Here is a 20,171-nt window from a genome sequence, read left to right on the forward strand (position 1 = left end):
TTTACTTAGGATAAATTTCCACTTAGTAGCTTCAACCTTCATGTTATATCTAGTATCCAATTTGCTTATTATGTCTATGCTAAAGCTATCTTTTATTCTACTTTATCAGTTTCTGATAGTCTTGGCAATGTTTTTATCGTTTATCGTTAAATTTATCGTTGACAGTATCGGCTGTAGCCTTAGCTGTCCTGTCTTTCCCCCGCGGTTCCTTGTTACCCTACTAGTTTTGTAGCAGTATCTCTTCACATTTCTGCTGTAGCGTCCTCTACGTCACCATAGAAACGTATACCGAGCTAAGCGAGTTGTGGACATCAGCGATCACCTTCTGCGCAACCTCTCAAGCAGGCAAGTAAGCCGGCAGACCCCATCTATCGTACCCTTTTTGCTTCGTGTCTCCTTCTGCAGTTCCGCTCACTTCGTCGTAGGCAATGAGAGCGCCAACAGCTTTGACATCACCATTTTCCTCCCACATCCCCTTGCGAGTTTCTTTGGTTCTACACGTACTGGAATCAACCGTTTCTCTTATTTCATTCCATCGGATCTTACATACTCTCAATGAGCAAAAGAACATCGTGAGACTCAAAGAAGCCTGCTATCCAGGGGGCCGTTCAGGCTTTTCAGGTCGTGGCTTTGTACCTCCGAATAACGTTCTCTGGGACTTCCCCATTTCTATTCTCATTTCGCTTTCTCGACAGAGCGAAAAAGATCCTTCTATTCTCTTCCTTCTATCCGTCCGTTCCGTTATGCTTCGTTGTCTGTTCCGCCGGCTCCTTTTTTTACATCACTTCATGTCACCACTGGGTACAACTATTGTTACACGCTGGGATACACATGGCTACGGAGCGTGTGCAGTGTTTCGTCTGGCGAGGCTTTCTTTGAAAACCTTTTTCTCGTTAGGTTCCTTTCGCATTTGATCTTATATTGACTGATTCGGACCCGTCGCATTCGTCGGTTCTAGGCTTTATCACTGGCTCCTGGCGACTGGCTGCTTGAGCTTCTCCGCAACGAAAGAGTGAGAATGATACATTCTCCGACACCCCCGACCCTTAACATTCCACCGCTGTCTAGAATCCCGAGCCGCGATTTCTTTCCTTTACTCCTTTCAGTTGTCGCTTCTATACCCTATGCATTTCCTGCGCCTGGTCCTTTGTCCGCCTTCTTATACGCAACCGTATGCTCTGGGTCATATGCTGTCGTTACATGTACGTCGCTACGAGGCTCGCGCTACCGACGTGCTGCCAGACGACCACCTTTAACGGCGTCACGCACCGCATAGAGCCAGACACCGTACGAGCTACGGCAGGGGCGCATGGTACTGTGGTGGCAGCAACGCCAACCTCACTATGAGTGCCTCGGCAGTACTCGAGCAATTTGGTTTCGTTACGACGTTTACAAGGAAAGCTGGGATGGCCCCAGCAGCCATTTCGCTTCTTCTCTCGTTTTTTCCGCACATAGCCCCTTCTCCCTCAGGGCATCTTACGATTACTGCAGCAGTAATAGTCCTCCTGCCGCTGGCTGTCCCCACCTGAAAAGGAAAAACGAGCAGGGGGAAGAAGTTAAAATGAGCATGAAACCCCATGCTACGCTTGCGCCCAATGGTTTTGGGCGCTTGGTCGTTCAGTTGGGTGTCTGCTGTCCTCCAAAACTAACACCCCTACGAAGCGGCACGATGCAATTGTACGTGGACAACAACGGCAGCGGCGACAGTCAAATGCTTACCAAGACCCCGAGGAAGGGGCATTTCATACGCACGGGCGTTTTTAAACGTTTGCCATCGATGTAGTGTCCCGACGAGGAAGGCAACGACGAATCAGTGATAGAAGATAACTCTGCAAACCAAGCCGTTGGAGGTGTGTAAAGGGATACTTGTGCGACTCTGCCGACGATGTCGCCAGAAAAAAAAACCGAGGACGGTCGTTGAATGCCAAAAGTTGGGTGATTCCTAGCGAGAATTCAGTTTTATTATTCCTAGAAAGAATACCGAGATGAAGAAATACTGTTACCCCGTTACAACTAACATAGGTTCTGTTGATGAGCAAAGCGAATATATGGTGGAACCTAGAGTGGTAATGTGAAAACATTTATCTGCGCCTTTGGGAATAACTGCAATATTCTATAGGCTTAAATGTATTGGCTGGTATACTTTGCCCTAGCGCAGTGAGCAGTCGGCAGTGCATACGTAAGCCGTTACGAATAGTCAGATCGTGACGATGGTGATGTCCAGAGAAAGCGTCGTTTCTTGTCGTTCTGGGCTGGGGATTTACTAGCAGCAAAGAAAAGACAAAAGAGGAATTCTTATCATGCGAGCTGCAAAGTTACTGAGCAGACGTACATGCTCTGCGTGGCTGAATATGTCCTATGTAGCTGAGAGTAGGGCACTGGAACTGCCCTGAACGCCTCCCGTTTTCTTCGTTCTTGGCGCCCGCCTGATGAACCGCAGTGGAGCAATCCTGTCCGTGTTACAGCCTCCATAGCCGGCAAAGCAAATGGCTAAGAACTGTCAAAGTTGCCGACATATGCAATGTAGGCTTCGATTGTGACAACACGTACGACGGGATGCGGGTAAAGGTGACATAATCCTGGCATTCGCAAGTGTAGTGCTGGTCCAGGTGCAGCGTGCCATCGTATGAGGACGTTAGCAAACTCCACGTGTTTGAGATGGCTGCACACGTTAGACTTATTAAATCTTGGAAAAAGCGAAGCCGGTAGATAACGACCTGTGGAACAGAGCTGCTATAAACGAAGATTACTGATTATTAGAATTATCGCTTTATATATTGCGAGCACTTGATAAATTAAAATATCGCAAACACTAAAGAAGTGTTGGTGTAATAATATTTACATATTTCTCAAAAGCAGATCCTTAAGAACAACTGAAGTTTTTTTATGGATTAACCGCACATATGTTCTCGAGAATCTTGTCACATCAAATACTATTCATTGAAAGAGCTGAATCCACGAGGAGTACTAACGTTTTTGTTCACGCTCAAGGGTTCATGGTATGTATAGCTAGACCAGCATTCTGACACAATGTAGTTTACCTAGTTTCCAGTTATGATGACGATAATTATTATCAAATGTTATTTACTGGTTTAACGACGTTAGAACGCGTCTGGTCTAAGAGGTGTTGCACAAAGTATATAGTTGATTTGGGCCTTACTATTATTGAATCAGATTGGCGAATCTTTTTTAAAAGACATTTTCGTGTGGGTGAAAGTTGACACCAAGGCCTCTAGATGCTCACGTTTTTTCTAAGCAATAATATGGCCAGAAAAACCGCCTGGCGATCTGAAGCACCTAGTCCATTTAGTACGTTCGAGGTCATTAGGACATGTCCTAAATTATCGGCTTTTCTGTTTAGCGGTCGAATAATAATAATTTAAATGTATTCTTATCTTGCCGCCGCACGTCGTTAGCCCGATCTATAGGTACTACAGAAAATTTCGGTGGTTTCTCAATACATGATGCATAGGTTAATTTCTAGTAAATCGTACAAAGCCTATTTTCGTACAATGAAACTAGTCCCTCATTTCAATGCTTACCTTTCCCATTATTAGGGGATAATTAAATAAGATAATAATAATAATAGAGGGATGACTTAACGTGCAAACCTTATTTCATGTGCCTATAGAACAATTAATTCCTCATAGCATATTTCTTGAAGGATATATGAATCTCGTAGAAAGATGATAAAATAGAAAAGCTCAGTCTGCTCTTCATACGTAAACTTACGCTGATTAGGTTACCCGTCGTTCCTTACTGAGTACAAACGTTGATAGATTCTATAATGACACTGCCTGACCAGTCGCTTTGCGAGTCGTTGTGATGATTCTCGTCACAGAACTCGAGAAAGCGGTTGTTCCTAAGTAAACCTCAACACTATAGTCATGGTCACGTTTATTCTGGCAATGTTTAAAAATGTGACATGTAAATACCATTTGGTATATTTTTGAATAGTTGATAACAAAATGGTCTATACATATATTTTAACATTGCACAACTCTGATCCTATATTTTTCTTTGGAACTTGTAAGGTTGTGTAAAATTACGAAGGTGAACCTCATCGGTTAGTTAAGTACAGCGACTGCCCTCGTACGGCCAGAGGTAGTCCAAGGGCATGCGATAAGCTATAAATAACAGTCCCACTGAATCGAGCTCGAGGTATGTTAATTATTTGGGCCTAAAATCTCGTGCCGTTTCAAGTTAGTTTTACAATGCAGGCCATCAAATTCAGTAATGTTTCGGCGCACGAATCTCTATTAACTAATTTATTGATGCGACCGCGGATGAATGGTTTTATCAATATTAAATTTGCTTATTAACTGCATACATTTTATTTAGTCCGCGCAGTTGCACGCGTATTCTCCTAGAGACTTACACATTGGCTCAGAAACCAACACGTTCAAATCAATAGTAGTCCTGCTTCATACGCGATTTGAGCTATTCCGCGAACTTCAAACTATAGGCCTTCAGGGCAAACAGTCGCCTCCGGATTCCACCTTACCTAATCTAATAACCAATGCCAAAGCCGTTTCACAGCAAGGAATGGTTTACCTAATTAGGGCCGCAACTCCGTCACCGTTGTTCCATGTATATACCATGTAACCACTGTCATGTTCAGGCAGATACTGCTAATTGCAGTGCCTAACCGATTGAGTGATTGGCGGGTAAAATTCAAAATTCGACATATGCGCACATCTATATTGCTAACTAAAAACAATAATCGACTAACAGCTTGTCATTTAATGGGATCCATTATCTCGGAAGGAAGAGAGTCTATTTTTATAGGAGTTGTCACGGTTACATCGCCTCTATTCTACGACTTCAAGCTATGGAGTTAAGACCTCATGCAGTGACTGCTATGATGCACCCTCCCAGAAACAGTCTTCTGAAAATACATTTAACAGCAGTCTAATCGGCGTTTATAAGAAAGCATAAACCGAAGTAGTGATCGAATTTCACTAAAAAATCTACGCAACACTTACATCTCATGACTTTTAGGGGTAACAATATTATCGTAATATATGCGACCTTCGGAAGGTTATATAACAACATGAAGTTATTGGAACCAAGCGTAAAATAATCTTCGATTACACTGAAACGTCTTATTACCATCAAGTAGCAACGCTTATCGACTCTCGTTCTATACAGATATGGTTAATCATTCCAGGAAAATTTGTTTTCACCGCAAGTTAATAGCTTACGTCTCTTCCCTGAGCGATACATTCGCGATCTGCTTTGCAGACGTATTAACACAAGCCGGCATTTTGCTCGCTAATGATCCTCCTTAGGACGTCAACCGTGTATGATTTAGTAGTTCAAAAAAGCTTCTTTCTTCCTACGCGCTTAATCAAGCCGGTACTAAAAACGCAGCATTTAATTTTCTTCCTAACCATAGGAATGAGTAAAATTTGTGTCAGAGAAAATCTGTCAGACAATCCTTGGGCCCTCCTTGAGATGTCGGATCATCTACAATAATTTTAGATACCAACTGTTATCGGGAACCAATTGGGACAACTTCATAGTTAATTTACTCATCAGCACTTCCATAGTCGGTGCATAACTGAGTTTCAGCACAGCATTCGTATAACGAATATTTAAAGACCTAAAGACACGTTTGCGTTGCCGTATGTATCTCTTTCCAGGTTTCCTTCCGCCTCTGGAAAGCGGTGGCCGAGGTGCAAATAATGGCCTTCTCGATGTTGTGGCTGCGTTACATTGGGTGGCCGGTAGCGTTACCGAATTTGGTGGCGACCCCTTAAAGGTGACCGTTTTCGGCCATGGTCACGGTGCAGCCCTTGCCAATTTACTCATGCTGGCACCAATGGCCAGAGGTAAGTAGCTCGTAGCCAAAGGGCGTGTTAGCTTATTGTCAACCATTTTAAATTTCTTCCACGCCTTCAGTCCTTGATCCGATTTGTTATATATGTGCTCATATCAAATTGGTTGTTTGATCGTTAGCACCGACTGATACTTTCAACCGTCGGCAAATTTGTGGATAACAGAAATCGTGTTCTTGCAGCAATGCGCTGCAAAGCTCTAATACGTCCAAATATTTACCCAGGTAAAGCGCGTATTAAGCTGGTAGATATGGGAACAATACCCGGACCGTTGTTTATTTCCTTAACACATTCATATATATACGCATGTAAAGATACGCCCACATATTTAGCAAAAGCTTTTCGATTAAAACACTTCCCGAGTTCGCTCGTACAGGGTATTCAAGTGACAACGAAGGAACTGGACTGTGGAAAAAATGTATATATTATAGAGTATGAATATTTGTATATACGAATATAGTAGAATATACGGGCTACAAACGCTGTTCGTTTGAATCTTGTTTCAGCTGTTGCATAACTTCAACTTACTGGCGTGACGAGCTTAGGTGGCATAAGTTGGACGTTGAGAGTTTTATCTAGCATTATACTTGAATCAGCTTTGGTTCTATTTTATTCATTGTTTGCCAATTGCTCTATAGATTACAGACATAGAAAATACAATCGAACGAACGCTCATTAATATCTGTGACGGTAACAATCGTCAAATCATTAGTTGTGTCCCATCTGTGCAGCCGGCTCCGTCATTTGCTCACCGATAACCGCTCAGTGACGAACCGCTCGAACGGTGCTTCCTGCGTTTTTCCGATGTAAAATACTTTTACGACAAATTAAAAAAATTCTAGATAGGTCACCGTACCTGTATTATTCTATAAAATAAATTAATAAAGTACAAGATTATGCCAAGTTTTGTTTATCAAAGTTACGCGGCAGCGAGTATATAACTCCATTGAAAGAAAAAGGCTTAGTGGTCGAAAGGCTCCGCATAGTGTTTCCTTTAACGATATTTGTGTTTGATTATCTGGAGCGTAGAAACAATATCATTGTTAAGAGTTTTGTTTAGCATATAAACACGGATCCGACTCGGATCGTTGGAAGCCACTAATGCAAGTCTCCTAGTAATCAACCGTGTACAGTAATGTCTGCTTGCAGTATGTCTCAAGCCAATCATATATCTACATATACTTGAAGCGCATCGAAGTCACATCAAGTAAGTGATACGTCCCCGTATTATAATCGTACTTTTTTTTTGGCGTTTTGTCTTCGGCAGAGTCTGTGGATGAAGACAGAAAAAAGCATTAAAAAGTGCAATGCCAAAGACACGTACGATTGCTAATTGTGACACTGAAGGAAATCTAGTAGGGCGTCATTGAAGACTATGATGTTACCTAGCCTCGATTCAGAAGCATTGTCGTTTTGGGCATTTTGGCCGTTTCGGGAAAATAATTTTGGTGCGGGAAATCAACAGTATTTTACTAATAGTGCACAATGTTTTGAATTTGTCACTCAAGAAGCGCTTGAGCAGGATGCAATAGTTAATAGAGGGTTTAGGCCGACAGGAGAAAACTATTAATTATTTATTATTATTAGCGGGCAGCGACTTGAATGTCTACAGACCTTTATATATACATTGTCGAACATGTTTTTTGTTGTGATACTAGTGTTGATCTTATAGGTATCACACATAGGTGCACAGCGTTCTGAAGCTTCGAGTGCCAAATTCAAAGTATGCCGCTCTACGAAGATTACGGACAAATAGCTCCTTGGTATCTTACATACAAGTACATAGTAAACCCGTGTTGTTGACGGACGAAAAAGGAATCCGATGCTTTATACACTATCACACAACAAATCGGCGACAAAACTTTGGGTCGTATGAAACGGAAAGTAACCCATATATTTGATGAAAAATCACACTCACTCTGCATTCAAAAGTTCATATTCCACGAGTCGTTAGTTTTGAGAAATATTCTTTTATTATTTCATCCATTTTATTTAGATTCCAGTCTCACAAAATGCATTGGAACTTTAATATTGTTCTCTACTCGACAGCTGCAAGTTTAAACTGTGTTGAGACCTTTAGCGCTACCGACCAATTTATGAAATTCAGACGTGGAACTTAGGTCTACAGTAATTTTAATTTACTATTTCATTTTATAAGGTAGTTAAGGCTACACTGAGTGATCCTAGATTTGCCGCGCTCTTTATTGATAAGCTGTGCTATACAGAGAAAATATTTTCGCAAACTAATATTTCGAGTACAATAATCCTGAACGTACCTAATTGATGGAAAGGGTACGTATCTTTTATTTACTGCATTACCTGCTTTTTTTCAAACCTGCTTACCTTTAATATAATAATATAAATATAGCTTAGCTTTAACTTAAGCCATACGAAATAATTAGTAAGATAGTTAGGTAAAATTCTATCTATGATGAAATCGGTATGAGACGGTCCCAGCGTTTTGCCTCGTTGGCCTCGCGATGTCATTGAGCCTTCGTCGGTCTCCCGTTCTTTTTCAAAACGAACACAACTGGCTATGTAATTGTCGCGTGGTAATAATATCAACTGCTGATAGATAGTAGTTTTATATACTTTTTGTGCTTGCTATGTAGACACGGTGGTCTACTATGTGGACAAGAGCCGCCTTGAAGCGGCAGTGACGGAAACCTTATTGGCTTATGATATTCCACTGCTCGCTTTTTAAAGGCATTATTACCACGATAATGATTATTCTTATATACATTATAACTGACAGGATCATAAATGTTACGAAGCAAATAAGAGACACTGATCTAAGTCAGTACAGCCAAACAAAACCAGTTTTAACATTTACCTCACAACCATATTGATGCCTAAGTACATGTCTTCCATGAACGTAAAGCAGGCAATATAATCAATTGTTTCTACATGTTTATTCGTATTGGTAATACATTTTGCAAATATCAAGACGTTGAGGGAAGCAAATCGATTATTGCTACAACGGATTAAAATACGACACTAGTACTAGCCAGTAGTACTTATATCAATAGTATCACTTTTACCCATGCTGAAAATCGATACGAAGGAGAAAAATTTCTTAATTTTTCTATAGTTAAACGAAGTTAAAGAAGTTAAACGAAAACTACATGGGAAGATGGAAGCACTATAACTTCAATAATCAATAAGACAGTACTTGAACACCGATCATAGCGTAATCCTCAAATGTGAGTCGAGCCCCAAAAACAAATTGCGTCAAAAAGTCCACACATCGCGACGTCAGGTAGTAATTCAAATCTTGAAAACGCGACGTTGGATGTCATAGTTAAAAGCCTGTGTAAGGTGAAAATCCCATTCAACATTTAGTATCTGCCAGTTTGGTAAGTGCTGGTAATAAGTTCTAATTAACTTTAGGACGGTGAACGGATCAGTGTTCAAGTTTGCTAGTGAAACTGTGAACCTGTAAAACTCTCGACCTAGCCCATTCATTATTTCCAAGTTAACAAAATAAAACAGCTTCCTAAAGACGTGATAGAATAAGTCGATATGTCTGACAGATATCAAAAAACGTTGCTTCAGATCGTGTTAAAAAGATACATTCTACACGACCTGTGTGAATAAAGAGAGCTATTCAAGTTTGCAAAATATGATTATTTGTGCCGTTCTTTAGTCAGGTAGCTTAGGATCGAAATTGTTCGAACCCGTTAATTTATAGGCCTAGTAAACGAAAAATCGTGTGGAATAAGCTAGAGCTCCGAAAAAGGTATAGCTGTTGACAAACTTGATGGCTTCAGCGGGCCAAGTTCATCTAGAGAGATGGCTGTCCACGTTAGGTTAGGTTAGGTCTGTCCACGTTAGGCCTCATTGCTTCGGCCATGACAGTGCGGGACCTAAACTATCCTCGTGCACGACACTAGATTTTTTGCTAACATTAATTACAAATAAAAATGTTCAGCTAAAACTGTTGCAATATGAATGCTGCAGTGTGTAGCATATTCAACAGTTAAGCCGGTTTCCAGAGAGCTCTGCTTAACTCGAGGGGTAATGAAATCGGTAAATACAGCACAAAGAAATCGGCCACACCTGAACACTTTGCTTAGTTCTTTCCAGTAGAACCCTACGTGGGCTTTTTGATTCTGCTCGTTCAAATTTATGTTATCCTTTGGAAGGGAGTCTCGAGGTTTGTAAATTCGATTTCGAAACTAACGTTTTACGAACGATGGTAAAAGTTTGTGCAGACAATTCCTTCTCGGTCACGACACCTCTCCGTGAATGGTGGCATCGCGCGCAAGCAGTGCCGAAAAGTCCTGCAAATGATAGATGTGCTTGCCTGAGACAATAGGGCAGGCTGTTATTCCTGGTTTTAACGACAGCCGGTTGTAAGGTTTTTGCCCTGTGAGGTTGACCAATAGACAGCTTAAAAGACTCCTGCATGAAGTATTTCCCATTATTGCATTGGACAGCAAATTACGGCCTTAGTTAGCCCTTCTCTGGTCAGATGAGCCTGATATCCTGGGTCAGATCAGTCACATATTCTCACGTCCAGGGTAGTTTTTGTTATACAGTTGTAGCAATAGTCGAGTTGAGCGATTCCTGTTCTTATGTATCCTTACTTCCTGAACTGTCCAATGGCCTGTATGAACAAGATGAGCCCAATTAATCAATGATAAACCGTTACAAATGCGGTCAAGTGATTTTGCAGGTAACAGGTAAGCACAAGTCCTTCTAGAATAACGGTTCTTAAATAGGTTTGTGACTGTAGATGCCTTTTAACGCTTTCGAATGGTATATTTTCTTAACTTTTCGACCATCCACACCTGAGATCCAACACACCCTCGGGTCAGTGCAGGAATTCTACACTAAGGCAGCTGGTCAAGACCGCTATTAAGATAGCTGATAAAAGACCGAGTCGATGCGGCACAATCTAGATCAATGGGATTCAATTTTATGTGTAAGTTCTCCACAGAAATAATATATGTCATATATTATATTCTTGGTATACTGTACATTGCAGTTAAGATCTCATATATTTTTTATCTGTAAATTGTTATATATGTGTGACATATGTGCCTACCCAGCAACCGACTTGTAGCCTCTCTTATCTCTTTATTAGTACAATAAGGTTATATTGTTTCATTTCCTGCGCCGGCACGAATACTAATACCTGACTCGGTTCGTCACAGAAAAATTGGCGGGATGCAAACAAAAGGAACGTTTCGGGCTTCTGTTCTAGCATTAGAACTTATTCTGGAATTTGTGACTAAACAAATATTTTTAAGTCAACACTCACAGCTTGCTCAAGAATTACATGTATCGACGGAAATATGGGTTTCAAAACCCTGACTATTTCTATGAGAGCTACATATATTGGTACTAGGTAACGTTGTAGCGTCTATCAGCAGAAACCAATATTCAAAAATCTTTGTACGGTGAGCCAGGCAGGATAGCCTAGCAGATAGCAAACTGGAACCGTATTTGACTATTCTGAGGCAGTCAAGAACTGCTGCTTTTCAATAGCACGGGTTTACCTTAGTGTAAGATTCGAGAAATCTCGTGATGGTCTTCTTAATCATTAAAGGCAATTTTTAATCCCGTACATCTTTATCTGGCTAGTATCTCTGAGGTTGCTCAGAAACGCCGAAAGAACGCAGAAAAGGAAGTTGCCGGTTGAAAGTTCTAGCTTAATCTTTAGCTAAGAAACTTTGACAACGAACTTTCAGATAGCTTTAATGTTGCTAGAATTTCCTGTGGACTAAAAACTGCTTTGAGGCTTACGTTCGGCACCGCTGTTATGCATTGCCGGCATTCAGACGGCTGGCGCGAAGCAATATGTTCGCGTCTGACTTCTGACCCAGGTCATCTTGCATGTTCCCACATTTAGTAGGCAAATACGTTATCGGAGAGGCAATAGAGGAGCGTTCATCTGTGAACTGTATGCGAATCTGTTCAATTTCAGTGGGTTGTTGCAGCCTTGTCCATGATCGTTTAAAGTAGCGTTTGAAGTTGACATGATGGCCACACAATATTTCGGCCATCTCTAGAGTCTAAATACTCAGCATCCAGGTCTGTAGTCTCCTACTATTTCAATGGGCTTTTGCTCATTTTTCTATTCGGGTATCGTTTTGATCAAAGGCCTTTGGAAGCTTGAATAGATATTCCCTCATAAATTTGTGAAGATAAGATAGGTTCCGAATAAGTTATAATTTTTTAATAGCCGACAGAGCCCTTAGGCTCTAAGCGCTGCTTTTGTAAGAAGCCCTTTCAATGGCGACAACGTGTTTTCGTCCTTCGGGTCACCATATTTAATCGCATTTTCGCTAATTTTCAACGCTCTAATCCCTGTTTTTCAAAACACATGCACCATTCACGCACCGTGCCTTCGCTTAACATTTTTTTAATGTCTTTACCAATTTTTAATGAATTTCCACAGCGCTGAGACCCTCGACTAACAAAAACGTAGCTACTGAGTGTTGATTTCCCAGACTAAACTTTTTTGAATCAATTTTTCTTAAAGTAAAGTCAACCGGTTTTCACTGAAAACTTTTTAGAACATTGATATTTAGCAGCCAAATTTCTTCTGCTAGCGGCGCCTAGTTTGAAAACTATTTCACTTAGAAGTCCGCAGGGTTCGGTTGTGACAGTTTAATACAGCAATAACATTCTCTATTTAAACAAACTATCAGCTATTTATTTGCTATTTACGGGACGTAAAGTGGCGACTTTGGTATTTTTCTATTAAAGCTTTGGAAGACCAGGTTATAATAATATCAAATGATCATTAGTGACCATGTGACTTATCTGGTCATTAAGATGGTGTGCAAGACTAAAGGAATGATCCTAGTTCAATTAACTCTTCAGTTTTACATGTAAAAAACTTTTTAGTTAATTTCGCAACAATTTATCTGCCTTGGCCTACTCCTATAGCAGGTAACCCGCCAATGACCCCTCCTGTCACACTTAGAGTATGGTGACAATATATATGTATATATATTTTTTGATTAAATTGCGTCTGCTGTTGTTATGTAAGTAAATGTATGTACACGCTGTCAGCTACAATATTTTTCTTCAAGAGCTTCCAAAATTCCAGATATTTTTCTTTTGCATTCCAGTAGAATCAATCATCATATTATAGTTGTACAAAGATACAGTATTATCCAACGCACGGATCAAATTAATATTTAAAACGTTTTAAATTCATAAGCCCGGTTAGAGACCGTGCTTAGCGAAGGTACCTGGGACATACTCCACTGCACTTCGTGCAAACACACTTGGCGTCTGGCAAACAAAAACTTACGCATCTCATAGGATGTGGTAAAACTCATGAACTATAAAACGCCTAACTACGTGTAGATTAAACTTGTTTGCCTTTCTCTGTGTTTGATTCTTCATCGTTCCTGTGGTGTGAGAGTCAAAATTGATCTCTGGCATCTTACTCTCCCATGTACCGATAAACTCCAAATAAGCATGGGTACCGTAAAGTTTAAATCTGCTTCTTAGATCCTCTACAAATAGCGGCATGTGGTCTAAAACGTGCATGTATCTATCTGTTCAATCATGAGAGATGCAGAGCCATGACGTATTTGAGCAACGCAGGCATAACTCGGTCGAGTTTTTCGAGTTACGTCGACTAGAGGTATTCTCACAGCACGTAAATTCCGTAGAAAGCTAGCAGACCCACCTTAATCTTGAACAGCACCTCAAAGTCGTTCTGCCAATATGGAGAATGCCGCTAGCAGCGAGGCGGCCTCCGCGACGCAACTCCGTGACCTCCGTATGGCCCATATTAATAACCTGTCCCTCTTATCCACATATAACAAGAAATCTAGCGAAAATTTGAAATAAGTGTGAAACCAATTCTGTCCGAAAACGATAAGCTCGCCGATACAGATTCTGAGCACCAAATAACAGATTATTCAGCAGGAGGGAGAAGAATAGTAAGTTCAGACTATCAATCTGTCCTACGACGTCGGTTGATTGGACGCATGGCCCGAATTGAGGCGCTCCATCAGCTATGCTAACCGAGTTTTTCCGTAGGATGCTCTTATCAGATGCAGCATATTCTGAAGGATTGTGCCAAGTTTATTAGAATCTTGTGTCAGGTAGCCATATCAAACGCCGATATAAAAATTCCACAGGCAGCGTACAGCGCCTATTTTGACCAACGACAGACCCGGTGCACCTCCTGAAGTAGTATGCAGCATGCCGTAAAGGAAGAGCGCCCTACGAGGAATCCGTGCTGTTCAGTCGGGATGCGTTAACAAGCTTCTACAAACTTCGCCAGACGTTGTGTGATAAAATGGGCGAGAAACTTGTAGCAGCTGCCCTCTCTTTCAATGAAATTGGATCGTGTGCAGCGTTTGTTCCCTTGAAGATGACGCTCAAGGGGGCATTCCAGTAAAGTGTAACTGCCCGAGCGGAAAACAAACATGTCTACGTATGTCGCTGGCAAAACAGATGCCAATGTTCTTAATATGTTCGCAACGAAATTCTAATAGAACTTAATGCATTTTGTGTTTCTCGCGTAACAGGATTATTTCAACGAGTGATCTTGATGTCTGGGTCGGCGTTAAGTCCCTGGGCCATGGCGAGAGATTCTGTTAAATACACCCGGCTCATAGCGCATGAACTTAACTGCCCAGTTGATGACAATCGAGCCCTAATTGACTGCCTTAAAAGCCGGTAAGTTATTTGTTGTGATTTTATTGTATTATTTTAGGTGTAGCGTCTGCTAGCAGATACAAGCTAACTAACTTTTGTTCGTTTATATACAACATGGCTTTCGAATTTAACGAAACCGAAGGAAAGAATTCTTCATTTGATTGTTTATCCTTTAGGTTAAAATTTTTATACACTGAAATAAACTGCAGATATGCATAAGCGCTTGAATAGCATTTTTCACAAGACCTGAAAGACGCCAACACGACTACCTTGCAATGATCCCAGCGTAGGCTCCTCAAAAGGAAGCTATTGATTTTCACAAAGACAGATGTCTGCGAAAAGCATTTCGTCAGCCCACTGGTATATATAATAATGATATCATAACAATAAGACAAAATCCGATTGGACGTTGTGAAACAAGGCTAGAATTGATTACGGCAGACAATGTAACCATTCCGCTTCCATCCAACGTCGAAACAGGGGCCTGAGCAATGTAAACATGGCTGTCTAATGTGAGCGGAAATAATATAGATACGTACTGGTGTTATTTAGTTGCATAAGTGTTTGTGTGTGTGTGACATGATAGTTACTGCTTATACTAACACAAAACATACTTACACAGGGCATTTTACGATCGCAATTTCAGCTCTATTAATAGAAATTAAACACATCTCATAGAAGGTAGCTAGTCGGATACAACAGGCGCGCAGGTCTTCAATATGCTCCACGTGCGTCAGTCCGCCATGTGTGCGTAAATCACACTACTTATAAAACATCTTTACTATGAAGCATGCGTACAATCGGAAGATCGAGTCGGGCGTCCATTGCCACTGTGAACGATATATTCGTCACATGGTTACATATAGCTCTTCCGTCTGTCTATATGAGTGATCGCATAAACATATCGTATCCTTTACAATGTCTTTCTTTGACCAATATAGTTGTTGATCGCAGCCGTGTCAGGACACGTTTTTTTTGTTGTTTGTACGGCGGTGCGCCGATCCTTTTTACAAATGTGCTCCTTTGCTTGGCGGCATATAAATCGCAAAGGTCCAAATACGTCATGCACCGAGACCTTGAGTAGCTCTCTCCTCTGCAAAAACACAAAAGTCTATAGTAATTCCAAACTGCGTCTAGTCGCTACAACGGACAATGGGTAGATCAAGCAGAAGAGACTTACGTGAAAGACGTAGATATCTGTCATGTAACGGCCAATTTTAACGGCTTATTCGAATTTTAGGCGTATGATAGTCGACGTGTTGGCTGTGAACTTTTTTAATGGCGTACTGAAATTCGTTGAATCTGCAATTATCTTCTTTGAATCACGGGAAAATCCAGCGAAAAAAGCTGTTTTTCCGTTCATTGGTGTACCATTCGGTCGGAAAGGTGTTATGGTTCAAATAATGTGGTGAACGCTCTATGTATCTCTACATAAGTATGCAGCCAGTATTTGAAAGAGCCCGCTGTCTGTCATATCACCTTGGCCTAACTAACGGCAGCTAACTTCATAAAGAGACGATAATGAGCTTATAGAAAACATGCCATATAACATGCGTAACTTTTTTGATTCACCGGCCTCATCCAACAGCCAGCTGAAGTCCAGAAGTCATTAAGTCAGATTCATCAAACATACTTGTCTCTATTCGAGCGTTGTTTCTAGCCTTGTAGCTAGACACATGATGCAGCAGTAAATAAATAACAAATATGTAAATGTGTGGACAAACAGATGTAGGGCATCAATGCTGCCGGTTGCCGGAACTACCAGCCATGCTGCTAAGTCATCTAATCTACAGAAAGGCAACGACCTTCTCTAGGTTTTAGCAGTGCAAGCTTTACCTGTAGCCGTCGTTGCTGAAACAGTTGTAAAACTTTCTCTCCTATGAAAAAAAAAAAACGTAATGGATAATGTGTTCGCGTGCTAAGCCAGAAATACAAGTAGCGATCCGGGTTTGAATCCGGATGTAGACACTTCGTTTCTTTTCGGAGCCAGCCGACTAATGAATGGAGTGCCTAACGGCTTTACTGGATGTAGAAGTCGAAACATTCAGTTTAATAGTGGAACTCTGCATATAACAATCAACTGGCTTTTTTTTTTTGCAATTAGCATCTGTAAGTAGACACAACCAGAGGTTGTTACTGCTGTTTGTAGCGACACATGTCTGGAAATTGATGGGCTGGGTCTCTGACTGCGTATATTTATGGAGTTGTATTTCTGGAATGATGTCGATTTAAAATGTTGCCTCCTTACAGATATTTTCGCTTCTTACGGCACGGGAAGCAACAGCGTACCGCCATAACATTTGTTAGAAACACAGACAACTTATTGAATATTACATACCAGTTGTAAAAATCTACCGTGTGCAAATCGGGAGTTATTGCTGTTATTACTTGCCGATGACACATTTCGAAAATTACGACTCTGACGGTAACAAGTATTAGAATTTAGATCTTTAACATCGCTTCACAAAACTTCCAGGCATCTTGATAAAAACTGTTCTCCTATAGAGCCTCGTAAAAGAATCAATGAAGCTTTGTATTTATGTAAAACCGCCGTTAGGTACTTTTAAGCATCCTAAAAACTTAGCCCCTGTGCAAGGGGTATGGACATATATCTCGAGCTTCTGCACAATTGACGATTTCGATGCGAGCTCATATTTTACCATACACATACCGTATCTACAGACTTACTTGGTATTCATTTCACACGGACCGCCCGTATCTGAGCGCCATTGTTCTTAAGCGAAAGCTGTTCAGGCTACAAGACCTGCAGTCATCCCGTCCGAATTGTACTAAATGTTCTAATAAAATAAATGACAAAAAAAAAAATTGATTTATAGGCACATAAAACGCTTTGATAATCACTAACATGTCACATGCAACAAAATAGACTGGAAGTGCATAAACCGTTTATACAAGTTCGCGTAAGTGAGCGCTCTCCTTGACTTTTTAGGATGGATGAAAGTTCCTTGAGTTACGAAAGCCATAAAAATCATGAAGTTATATTCCTGATTTGCAATACGATACATCGAAACCCCATATTTTACTGCTTTATCTTTTGATATAATCTAAGAACGCCAAAAAATACGCGGCTAAACGAATGTTAGAAATTGAGTCTTTGACTAATGGTTAGGTAGAGTATCTCAAAGTCGATCGTAAATGCAGAACGACTTCTCGACATGAGTTATTCTAGAAAAAAATGGCGCGTTGATACAGCGCTTTGATGTTATTCACAGACAAAAGACTTCTGTACGCAACAGCTAAGTCTACTTGGCTAAAATGAGAAAAAAATTCGATTTTTTTTGACATATAGAATGTTTTGTAGAATTCATCGGTTTTCACTCTGTTAAAATTACCATTTGATCTAAATACACTTTTAGGCTGAGTCTGGCAAGTATCCCCCGTTTATTTTCTGGGGTAGCAGCATGTATCGTTGGCCCTTATTAGCAGCCTTAGGAATCTTTATGCAAAGCTCATCTACAGACATTGTCTAACTGGCTTTTAGAGTCGTTATGTTGCAAATTTTCCGAAATGGGTTTCCATATGCCGACTACAGTTGGAGCTAACAGAATTCCCAAAATCGACGAAAAATGAAGCAGCGTTTTTCTCATTTGGCTTGAATATCGATATTATTCGATTAAGCAGTCTAAGCCTTTGCTTCTTTTACATAGGACTTACCGATCTGCTAACAAAATCTTCAGCGGCTTATTTACACGCTAGGCTCAAAGTGGGCAGGGGTTCTTCAATTAACGTTAGGGTAATTATTAACTTCAGATATAGAGGGCGTGTCACAACCCCTTGCCGCTTTTGTTTAAACGTCAGCTAGGCAAATTATACTAATCTGACCAAAATAATTAGCGCTTTTTTCTTTTTCTACGCAGTTTCCCTAAATCCCAGTTTAGTAGACCTTGAAGTATCCCTTGATTCCTTCACTTCGTCTCGTCCATAGACCTTACTCTAGTTCATAAAGGACGTAGCGCCAGCAAAGGTAATTTTATAAAAGCAACCACGGTTAGCCCCCTCCAAAGTCATAGAGTTCACACACTTCCCGATGCGTGGGGATGATTTTAATCAATAGCCTGCTTTTTTTGCTTGTATGTTTCTAATCTTGTTTTTTTTTTTAATTGTATGTATTCAAAATAGTTACTGGGACGCACATATCCAAAAATAAACGATTAAAAATGATACCGACTCGTATTGTCTCATAGCCGTCAGATGCTTTCTTACAAAAATATCTGAAGTATATTTGCCCATCCAACTCCAGCTTGAATCTGACCCTCTCCTTTCTCCCTGTTGCCCAGGCTTTCGTAAGGCTTTTTAGGATCCTAAAGCTACCTATCAAGCAGCACTCGATAATATTAGGAAGCATGATAGAGGTAAAAATGTGTTTATTCCTCAATATAGGTTAATCCTTCGACTGCCGTTATCACGCTGTTTTCATACAACCTTTAACCCGCCTTTGATTTGTGACGACGATTGAGTCAACCGAATTTCGTGGAAATTCTACCTTCTTCTGTGCAGTAGCTTTTCAACGATACAGCTCAGAGCGCTGTTTCAAATCCCATGTTGTTTGTGCTCTACTAGAACACGTTGTGATTTGCGGACAATCCAACCCGCGCGTTTTTACCAAAAGCTGCAGTAACGCCTCTGCAATCGAGGTAAACAGTGGAAAGCAGTCCGTCGTACCGCCTAACTATCAGCTTTCCACTGTGTCGGAATATCTACCGCTCTCTGAAACTCGTGCTAAATACTACCAAAGCAATGGTGCTTTTTTTTTTTAGGTAGTCTTGATCTCCTCTTTTCGTCTTAGCATCTCTAAAAGCAGGCAGCCACTCACTGACATTTAGCGTACCTACCTATTTACTCGGTGTCCGTCTAAACTACAATTTCTCTTGGAAGCCTCAAATTAGTAGTCTTTTTTCTAAACGTATACTTATGATCTCTGTCTTTTTTCACCTCAAATCTCTTCTTCCAAAATTATTGATAGAGCACCTTCGTCATCTTCGTTAGTTTCATGAGGTTACAGAATTGGTCACAGCTGTAAAACGCTATGCCCATGCATTACAAATCCCCTACGTGTCACTCCGGAGTTTTTCATGCCTAACCTGTTCCTGTTTACCGCTTCCTTAATGCTTCTCATGATATCTTGGGCCCTCATTAACTTTGCGGCTGTCTTTCAAAGTTAACCCATTAGAACTCAATTTCTGAAGACCTTTCACTGTGCGCTTTACCTTCCCTCTGTGTCATCAGATATTACTGACGCTCCTGACCCCCGATTTCCGCTACCGATTGTTACCTCGAAGCCAAGATAATTGACTCCGTAGAAGTCTTTCTATCTTCACTCGGTTATCTCAAAAAAGATCACTTTGTCTAATATTTAAGATCTAAGGTATCAGATGTTTTTCCATGGCACTTTGGGGTAAATTTGCAGTTTCAATTTTGCCCTTCGCTTTCAGATAAAATTGTCTTCCAAGTTAACTAAATCAACTCCCCTATTTCTCTTCTTTCGTTACTTTCTAAATCTTATGGATATGATAGTTCTATGTGCTCACGTGTTGCTGTGCCAGTATATATGAATAATGTTTATTTCTTTAAATAGCTTCATTAGCGACGAATTAGACATTTTTATATTAGATGTATATAGACTAAAGGTGCGGATCAATTTATTGTGCTGTTGGTTCGAATTTCCTTGCATTGGAT

General features: G+C 40.6%; 1 protein-coding gene across 1 annotated transcript in view; it reads left to right on the forward strand.

Annotated features, from left to right (window-relative positions):
* Positions 1–5,645: 5,645 nt before the first annotated feature.
* Positions 5,646–20,171, forward strand: part of LOC111270549 (neuroligin-1) — a gene marked incomplete at its 5' end in the record, with an annotated part of 57,526 nt that continues 43,000 nt past the window's right edge. The window contains 2 exon segments of the mRNA XM_022850819.1: positions 5,646–5,834; positions 14,345–14,495. Of these exon segments, the coding sequence (XP_022706554.1) occupies positions 5,646–5,834; positions 14,345–14,495 (340 nt within the window).

Source organism: Varroa jacobsoni, unplaced genomic scaffold (assembly GCF_002532875.2).
Source record: "Varroa jacobsoni isolate VJ856 unplaced genomic scaffold, vjacob_1.0 scaffold_1491, whole genome shotgun sequence".
Classification (NCBI taxonomy): Eukaryota; Metazoa; Arthropoda; class Arachnida; order Mesostigmata; family Varroidae; genus Varroa; species Varroa jacobsoni.